Genomic DNA, 10100 nt, shown 5'->3' with positions numbered 1-10100 from the left:
GTGCAGATTGCCATGCACCTACAGTGCAAATGCAGCTGTTTTCACATGATGCCTGGACAGATGACAGAAGCTGAATGGAATTGGCAACTCTAAAACATAGCTTATCAAGGTCAACTGATAAGCTAAATTCTACAATATGCTCTTTAAAACAATAGAATATTCTTCAAAAATATCTTTCTACAGGAAAGTACTTGTCAGCTGACTAGTCTAGAGTGGTTCTCAACTATTTTGTAAAGTTTTGGGGGAGTGACTCTATACTCAGATGAAAGTAAAATATCACTACAGTACTGTAGCTCAGGTTGTAGTTGTTTTGTAATTTTTGCCCAGAACTCTGGGGAAATTGAACTACCGATTAATACTCATAAATACATAAGTTTACACAAGTTAATTTGTCCCCGTTTTTACTCAAGGAAATCTAGCCACCTCAAACTGTTTCAAAATGAATAGTCTGAGGCTATTAATATCCACCTAAACAGAAATCAAAAGAGCTGGTTTGGTGTAGTGATTAAGGTACCAGGCTAGAGACGGAGTTCTAGTTCTGCGGTAGGCCCAAAGCCAGCTGGGTGACCTTGGGCCAGTCACACTTTCTCAGCCCTAGGAAGCAGGCAATGGCAAATCACTTCTAAAAAAACCTTGCCAAGAAAAGTGGAGGGACTTTACCAGGAGTCAAAAACTGACTCGAAGGCACAATAAATAAAACAGATCAACCCGTGTTCAATCGGATTTAGTCCTAAATCCCAAATATAGTCTGAACGGGTGTAGAGCTACAGCCGTTAGGGACGCTCTCTTTAACGCATTCAGTCCGCACTTTGCACGTTTAAAATTAAGAGTCTTTCCCCCCCCTTCTTTCCCTGGGAGGAACCTTTGCGTTGGGTTACATAAACGGGCGGAGGGTGTTACGCGTTGCTCGCGGCCGACGCAGAGGGGCAGGAGCGGCATGGCAGCGGGGCACCTGCAGCAGTTCTGGGGGACGGCGGGGCTCAGCCTGTCCCGTGGAGTGCTGATGAGTCGTTTCGCTGCTCTTCGGCCTCTTGGCCTTTTGGTCCCACCGCGACCTCGGCCGCTAGTGATCGGGATCCGCGGGCTTGCAGACGAGGGTGGCCTGGGAGCGAACCCCTTCTTCGAGAAATACCGAACTAAGATCCAGGAACTTCGCAGGTAGGAGGCCGCGCCAAGGAGCGGGTCGCCTTTTCTCTCGCTTAATCCTTTTTGGGAAGAAGTGGGGAACTGAGAATAACCTTGGAGTGGCAACCCTAGGAACGCCCTTAGCCAGACGCTCTCTGCCCGCCTGTCCGTGCACGCCTCCAAGGAAGTATTTGGGGAGCTCGTATTCGAGTAAACAGGCCTAGGATCATGCTGTCCCACATCCGCTTTTGCCGCAGCTTCGTGTGAGGGTTCAGCTCAAGCCTTATTTGCATGCACGCAAGCTCTACTTGTTTGGGAGCTGCTAAAAATACAAAGTAGTTTTGCTTCCACAAGCCTTCTCCTATTGGAGCTGTTTACTCATGGATATTTAGGGTAAATATGTCCAGATTGCTCTTGTCCTGCCCCACTTTAATGAGTTACCACGTTAAAGAATGATAAGGAGGTAATGCACTTTCGGTATAAGGTGGGGCATAAATTATGATATGTGTGTAGTAGTTGTAAACTGTTCTAACTTTGATTCAGATCCAATCCAGATCTTTTTGAATCTCGCATGGAGCAAAAGAATGATTTGAAAAAGCAGCCAGTGGGATTCTCAAAACAGGCAGAGTTTGTCAGATGCATGGAGGAACAGGCAAGGCTAATATCAAATATTTCATGTTTCGTATCTAATCCAATAAATATTTTATTAACTATCAGAAAAGGATTAGAAAATACTTTTGATATATGAAAAAAAAATCCTGACTGTTGTTTCCACTCATGTGTGCCTGTGTATTTATGATTATGCATGTGTTTCAACTTTACAAAGATAGAGTAATCTCTTTTTTCTGTTTGTACTAAATATTCCTTTGCATTGAATAGAAGCCTTTATGGTCACAGCTAGATCCTTTGTCCCATTCTTTTTAAAAGAGTGGTTCCAGAAAGGAGGCTTTCTTTTGCAAAGAGGACCAATAATTAAACTGAAATTTGTTTGGACATTCAGGAATAACAAAGATATTCAAATCTATCTTATCCTTTACCTTTTGGTATGCATATTTGATACGTACATAGAAACACACACAAAAATGTTATTTATTCTGATTGGTTGCTTCTTGCTGCCTTGTGTACCAGTGTGCATTAAACTTATATCCCTGTACAATGCATAAAATAAAAATCCTTTTTTGGACAAAAATGGTATACTTTTTGTGTTTTCATGTTTACTGTAATCATATATACAGGAAGGAAGCACAGAGTTGTAGAAGATACATTAATAACCAGCAGCATAACCTCTCCCCCATGCTTTCTGATTGATTGGAATGCATTATACAGGTTATTTCAAAACTCTCAGTGCTTAAAACTGTGCTGAGATTTTGGGACACCCTGTATTACATTAGAGTTCAGACATATCCTCCAAAAGTAACTATGTCAGCTAATAGGTTTCATCTCAAAATTAAGTCGCACCTTTTACTGATACAAAACTAACTTCTAATTTAAAAACAGTTGTTGGCTCTGCAGTTCAACCAGTTATGTGTGTCTCCTTGATTTGTTCTCTCTGAGACCTAAGACAAATTGTTTTTCTTAACTGTTAACAACTTTTATAACAACTTTCATTGTGGTGACTCTAAATTTCATTTTAGACTGCAAAAGCAAAACAAAAAGCCCCAGGATTCACAAAAAACAAGGTAAGATTATATTTTCATTAAACCTGTTTTCTGCTCTTATTTATCCTATTTTGCTAATGGTATACTGGATTAGTTGAGCATTGGACTAGATCTGTCTGATGGATTTTTCGTAAGATTTATTATAGAAAGTTCTGTCATTGGCATAGTTTAGCTGCTTCTGATAAGCTATCACTGATTTGCTTTCTTCCATCCTCGGACCAGGCCCTTGGATTTGATGGATATGTTATAAAGGTATTTGCCATTAAGCCAGCATAGTAGATTGATCAAAGTGTTGGATTTCTCATATTGGAAAACTGGAAATGTGATATTCCAGATGTTAAGAAATGGTTGTCGGAAGTGTGTGAACTATCTGTTTTGGAAAAGGCAGTATTTTCTGCTAATCAAAGGATGCAGCAATATATATTACTATGGTAGAGATTTTGTGGTATTTTGCAATATGTACTGATTATTAAATATACTCCTATATTTACTATTACGAGAACTATTGGTATCTATAAAATATAAAGTACATTTTTTCTTTCTCTATTTTCTTTCTTAGTTTGTATTTTTAGTTTGGGGTTGTCATTTCTATTTTTTTGTTTTGGTTTTCTATTAATTTTTTATTTAAATTTAAAGATTGTTTTGTTAATTGTGTATTTTAAGAATGTTACACAAAATTTTAAAAAGATGTTTGATTTAGACTGGTATGACCCAATACAAGGCCCCTTTTCAACCACTGATCTCAGTGGTTGATTTTGAGCTAGACATTTTCTTTCAGCCCATCTTTACTCCAGATTGTTGTTGTTGTGGGATAAATTTACACCCCAAAGCATGCCACATTGAATTCCCAGATGAAAGCTTTGGACTAGTAGTTAAGGCAACAGGCTAGAAACCAGGAGACTGAGAGTTCTAGTCCTACCTTTGGCACAAAAGCCGGCTGGGTGACCTTGGGCCAGTCGCTCTCCCTCAGCCCAACCCACCTCACAGGGTTGTTATTGTGGGGAAAATAGGAGGAGGGAGGAGTATTAGGTATGTTCGCCCCCTTGAGTTATTTATACAAATAATAAAGGCAGGATATAAAATACTGTAAGTAAGTACGTAAGTACGTAAATAAATTATATATATATATGCATGCATGCATGCATGCATGCTAGCTATAAATTAAAATAGATAACTATTAGCAGTTGATAAATTTCTTCCCAGTTACTTTGTATGTGTGTCGGCCTGCAAGAAGTGAATGTTTTGCTTAACTTCTTTTCTTCTTACATTGATGATTTAGCATGCAAATTTTATTGTTTATAATTTGTTTCAGACTCTTGATTCTATACTTAATGTTGAGATGATGAAGAGGAAGAAGCCTGAAGAAATAAAGCAGGTGACAAAAATGAGAATTCTTAATTTTGTATAACTTTTATACAATTTTAAGTTAATGGAACCTGTTGTTCACTGATAACTTTAGAAAGCCAAAAATTTATAACATTCAAAACCTATATTCATGGCTGTTGCACATAGTTACTGTTTTTTGCACAGAGATGCTTGCTTTGAATAACAACAATACCACAATTTCTCTTGTGTGTGAATTGCCTTTTTTTTTTTTTTAAATCTGTCGATCAGGCTGCTGTCCCGCACTTCCCCTAACTTACAGAATCTTAAAAAGACACACACACAGTCCCTCTTTTATCCCATAATTAAGCCTTTTGATTGCAACGGGATAGAAACGCGAACAATGAATAAATTAAATAAATAAATGTTTGTGGTTTTTAAGCCCAGAACTTATTTCCATGCAGGATAATGGGCAGAAATTGACTCCCAAATATTTTTTCCTGGGTATTGAGTTCCTCTTTAAAGAATATTTGGGTTCCTGTGCATGGTGAAATGAGTTAGATGATGAAGAACTTTTTAGAAGTGGCACCCAGGCTGCGGAGGTTTTTGCCTAAGCTGGTTCCTTAGAGCTCATCCTGATGCCTTTCTTGGACTGAGTAAAACTCTTTTTAGACGAATGAAAATCCCGGGGAAGGCAGCTGGAATTCTGCTTTGGCAGGTTATCCTTCTACAGAGCTCTTTAGTTCGTTTTGTTATGTGTTTCATTTAGTTTTGTTTTTATTTTTATTTCTATTTTTGACTATCTGGACCAGTGTTTCTCAACCATGGCAACTTTAGGATATGTGGACTTCAACTCCCAGAATTCTCCAGCCAGCAATTCTGGGAGTTGAAATCCACATATCTTAAAGTTGCCAAGGTTGGGAAACACTTCTCTGGACCCTAAATAAAAACGGGTAAAAAAAACTGGACGGCTTTCCAGTTTGGCCATTGGACTGGAAACAGCACCATAAAGACTGGGATCGAGTATCCCTATTGACTGATCATATTGGTAATATTGTGTAACTATGGTTATTGTATTGAATTGAGATTCTTTTGATTTCCATTCATTGTCTTTGGAGTGACTGTCATCATCTCTTTTATCCAGATATGGAAGCAATACTTTTCTGGAGAAGACACAGTTTATGCTGTTATTCCTGTAAGTACAACAGTAATTTCTCCCCCACCCCAACATCTGTTCTGTTTAATTTGGTGGGGCCTTCAGAAATTAAAATTAGATGTTTATTACTAGCTCGGCTGAAATGGCTGAAACATTCAGGAGTTTGACCATTTTAATGTGCTATTTTTAGAAACCACCACAAGTGATGGGATGGTGGGATGTAAGAAAAGAAAAAACAGATCTCGTTCTTTGTCTTTTCTTTCTCAATGGTGAGAACTACCTAACCATGTTTCCCCATTTCTTTCCAAAGGGAAAGACTTTTGATGTGATGTGGAAGCGAATTCAGGATTGTCCATCTGTAAGTATGATGTGTGTGTTTGGAAAGGTTTCTTGTGGCCAAAGTCTGTCTACATTCTTTCACTGTTCTCAATGTAAAACTTTATTACTGATACTTTAGTGTTCAAATTGTGATGGGTTTGGATCAACTGCTCATAATAGATTATAGCTCTGATAGAATAATACATAGCTGCCATATTTACTAGTCAGTTCTTGTAAAAGTATTTTAGTCCAAAAAATGAACAACTCCAGAGAAAAGTTGTGCAGTGTTCTGCATACTGAATTGTTGCAAAGAGCAATCTGAGAGAAGATCATCAGAAGCAGATAAAGTTTCTCATAGGCTCAAGACTGTGTGGAAATGAACATCTAGGAAGTGTAACTTTCCAGAAATAGTCTGGAATGACTGCTCATTTGTCTTCCTGAGTCTTATGTTATTGACCTGGATCTCAATAAACCAGTTTTAATTCCCACCTCATCTTCAATCCAGTTTCTTTATGCACTGCCAAGGAAGGAAGGGTATGAATTTTTTGTTGGACATTGGTCAGGAACAGAACTCCACTTCACTTCTCTGATAAACATTCAGGTAGGTGAGCTTTTCTAAAATTTATTTTGAAGGGTGTAGGATTTTTTCCCCAAATTCTGTGTATGTAACTGCCTTTTAAAACCATTCCTTAAAACTAGCATTATTTCATGTGGGCACTGAGAGTAATGTCTGGGCCTTTAAGAGAAATTAGGTTGTTTTCAAGCTTTTTGCTACATATCTCTAATTCAGGAATGCTAAATCACAGAAGATGAATTTTATTCAAGACTTGGGTCATTTATTTGGCCTTACTGTGAGATGCATAAAACAGACGGTCCTCCAGTGCTTGATTAGGAAGGACATTGTGCTCCAAATCAATTAAGCCTTGACCGTTTTCTTCATAGTAAAATTATTTAGTGGAAGCTGCTGTGTTAATCATCCCAGACACTGAACCTACGCAAGTCAAAACTGGCTGATTAGGTGGTGATTATGTCTGGACAATTAGTAAGCTGTGATATGAGCAGACTTTTTTGTTAGACCCATCGTAGTAGCAAATAAAAGAATTCTTAACTTTACTATATCTTCCTGTTTTGACTGTAACATCTGGAAACTATGATTCCAGCTTTGGAAGAGTCCAGGATATTAAATTGTGGTTTGAAGCTGGCTAATGATTCTGCTTGTTTTGAGAGTCCTTGGTTAGGTGACATGGAATCTGCATAGCTTAGAAGCTTGATTGCTCTTGCCTCAAAGCAAAAGCAAAGTGGCTGCTTGAATGGCCAGCAGGTCCCTTCATAACTCAGCTTGTTAAGATAATACGTGTTTGCCTGGACTCTTCCAGTATGGAGGTAGCTCAGGGCTTGAGCTGAATAATTAGTATTTTCACTGTGCTCATACAGTGTCCCATGATAACATATGCCTTGGCCTAGGTATCAAAATGAGAAATTGTAAGGTTGACCAGAGCAGGCCTGTTCCCCTAGATCAGTCCTTCTCAACCCATTGCTTACTATAGTCAGTGAACATGCTAGATGGGAACTAGGAGAGTTGTAATTGAACTTTGTGCTTGGAATGACATCTTGATCTAGTCAAAAATCAAAATGTACAAGGTTTTCCCTGAAAATATTCCTCCATTTGAGCTGACTTCCTAATACTAGAATATCAGAAGGTTTTAGGTGTATATACATATGCACACATTTTTGTATATACCATACATGAAACATTGGAAAAAGGAAAGGATTCTGAACAGAAAGTGCTCAATAGTGCACTTTCTTCTTGCATTTGCAGGTGCCTCTGTAACTCTGTCCTGATTGAAATCTTGATTCATTAATTCAAGTGTTTGTTGAATACTCCTATCTTTATATAATGACAAATATTTTCTGCAGACTCAAGGTGATATTTCTCCCAGCCAATTGATTTTGTATCATTATCCTGAGCTTCAGGAGGAAAAAGGAATTGTACTGATGACTGCAGAAATGGATTCAAAATTTTTGGTAAGAGAACCTTAGCAATGCTCAAGTTCTTGTGACAGAAAGACAGTTCCTTGGTTTTTAAAACAAATAGTACCGATGAAATTATTTTCGTATAATTTTGTTAGACTTGCTTACTGAAAGCACAGAATGGATGAACATTTCTAAGTACACTATGCAAATATTTTCGTATATATTTCACTCTTATGTTGATACCAATAGAAGAGACTTTCAGGTGGCCAGCAAATAGTTTACAAAACAATATGTAAACTTGTGAGTTTTCAGTAATAGCTTGCATTCTTTAGTAATGTTATAGATTAAGAAAACTGTAATAGGAATTGGCCCACACTTTAGATTTTTACATTCCAGTTGGCTCTGTTTTTTATTTAATCTGACTAGCATTGTGCATCATAATGTTTGCAGTGTGAAAGACATTTCTTCCCCAATCAGCTCTCAATTATTTAAGAACAGCACCCCAAATATTAAAATACTGTCGATCAGTTCCACTTTCATAGCAAGTTTTCTTGTTACTGCTGTGGCTGTTACTGGTTCATGCAGCTGCCATTGGCATTTATAACTGTCCTGGCTTTAGAGCACAGGGATAAAATGAAATTGAATTTTTGGTACAAAGTGCAGGGCTTAATGCTCTTTGTCTTTCAACTGATGAAGCCCTGTAATTCTTCTAAAAGTATATGTTGTGTGTTACTTTTCACAGAATGTGCAGGAAGCCCAGTGCCTGGCCAGCCAGGTTCAGCTTTTCTATGCCACAGACCGTCAAGAGACCTATTGGTTGGTGGAAGCATTTAACCATCAGCCAAATGAATTTAAATATATGTCTGTAATAAGTGAGCTTGAACAGAACAGAATTGGGCAAGAACTGAGGCCTCAGGAGGACCTGCCATCACCAACCGCTTAAGAGGTATAGCGGCTTTAACCAAAGACAACTGACATGGCAAGAGATACCACCATGGGACAGTGTTGCTGTTCCTTCCAGAAACAGTGTCATTAAAAAGGATGTCCATACTGTGAGAATGTAGAGGCACTTGTGCAGCCCCATTTATCTCTGAATGCTAGAAGAATGGATAAGCATTTATGATCACTATGAAGTATTTGAAATTTCCTCTTCCCAGTTGCACAAATGGGTTTTAGCATTTATGAACTTCCCGTATATCTCTTTTTCTGCAAAAAATGAGACTGGAAAAGAAAGAAGGGCCAAGAGGGGCTTCGGTTAATGGGTATGATAAATTCCGGGACATGGTAAAAAGTATTTACTATCAGTGACATGCTATCATTTATAGCCTGAATGAGAAAAAGTTCCCACCTCACGGAGCAGAACAGGTAAAGAAATTCAGAGCAGGACTAACGCCTGTGCTACAGTCACTCTTAAGCATGTCCAAAAATGTATCAAACCAAAAATGTGTGGTGATTTTTTTAAAAAATGTAATGGAGTACAGTCTTCCATGAAAGAGGGTTGAGTATTTACTGAAGTGTTTCTGGCAATCTCTGGGTAATTCTTAGTAAAGAGATGATATTGGAATAATGAAGTTGTGGGAGAAAATACTGAGGCCTTTAATCGCATAAAGTGGAAATATCCATTTTTTCCATCTTAGAAACAAACCCTGCAAATATCTAAACTGGATCTAAATTGACCTTTGCTCCTCATTCATGAAGCTAAAGTGTACTTTCTATTACCTTACTTTCTCTGTCCTTTCCTGCTTTGTAATGAGTCACTTCACTGATAACGCAAGCAGGAAAAGAGTAAGAGCCAGATTGACTTCTTTTCTTGGGCTTGCTTCAAAAATAAATATCGGTAAAGGGGCATTGCCATCTATTTTAGTTAAATAGGAAAATCAGGGAACTTGGAGATTATGAGAATATTTCCTAAAGATTTCCTTGTGAGTTTTAATTATGCACTCCTTGTCCGATTTGTGTTCACCTGCTGAGCAATACATGCTATCAAAATCATAAATTGATTGCTCAGGCAAATTATTCAAAACATGATACGGGATTTTCATTCTCTGAAAACCAAAGTATTGCAAAGACTTAAATGAAAATTAGGGTGGAGAGTGAGCAAGAAAGTAGGGGAGGCATGTAGGTTGCTTCCTGAATTAGAGAAATTGGCTGGTCATGTGTGGTGATTAATTTATGAAATCTCTATATATTTGCTTCTGAATAAAAACACTACTTCTGCAGAAAAAACGTACTTTGTGTTCAGCTGGTGAATCTTCAGGTCATAGCAGGCACAACTTTGAGGCATTCCCTTCTAAGCGGAGAGGAGGAGACACTTTTTCTCAGTGGCAAATCAAAACAAATATTTAGATATAACCTTTTTATTTAAACTGCAGATCTTTTCATATATTGAAAAGAATTAAACTAAATGAGGAAGCATTATAGTTCTAGAGACGAGTGTTGGATTCCAAGAGGCCCTTGTGACGTATTGCATGAATGCAAGAGACTCCGTTTTACCTGTGCCTGCTGTGGAACAGAAAGACAAAAGTGTCCCCTTCCTCCTGCAGCCT

The 10100-nt window shown here is 38.0% G+C and overlaps 1 protein-coding gene across 1 annotated transcript; it reads left to right on the top strand.

Moving 5' to 3' along the window:
* The first annotated feature begins 890 nt into the window (after positions 1–890).
* Positions 891–9795, top strand: ATPAF1 (ATP synthase mitochondrial F1 complex assembly factor 1). The gene is made up of 9 exons (XM_063297894.1): positions 891–1158; positions 1669–1777; positions 2760–2804; positions 4096–4158; positions 5251–5301; positions 5573–5620; positions 6086–6181; positions 7498–7605; positions 8297–9795. Exons 1-9 carry the CDS (start codon positions 938–940, stop codon positions 8495–8497), a joined length of 942 nt encoding a protein of 313 aa, XP_063153964.1. The 5' UTR covers positions 891–937; the 3' UTR covers positions 8498–9795.
* Positions 9796–10100: the final 305 nt, after the last annotated feature.

This window comes from Candoia aspera, chromosome 3 (assembly GCF_035149785.1).
Source record: "Candoia aspera isolate rCanAsp1 chromosome 3, rCanAsp1.hap2, whole genome shotgun sequence".
Classification (NCBI taxonomy): Eukaryota; Metazoa; Chordata; class Lepidosauria; order Squamata; family Boidae; genus Candoia; species Candoia aspera.
The sequence above is the reverse complement of the archived record's forward strand: the minus strand, read 5'-3'. Positions and strand labels throughout refer to the sequence as shown.

Excerpts from the sequence above, each read along its gene's own strand:
- ATPAF1 (XM_063297894.1), top strand. The coding sequence starts at position 938 with ATGGCAGCGGGGCACCTGCAGCAGTTCTGGGGGACGGCGGGGCTCAGC. Across the intron at positions 5,302-5,572 it reads CAGTTTATGCTGTTATTCCT|GGAAAGACTTTTGATGTGAT; the intron begins GTAAGTACAACA and ends TTCTTTCCAAAG. Across the intron at positions 5,621-6,085 it reads GAATTCAGGATTGTCCATCT|TTTCTTTATGCACTGCCAAG; the intron begins GTAAGTATGATG and ends TCTTCAATCCAG.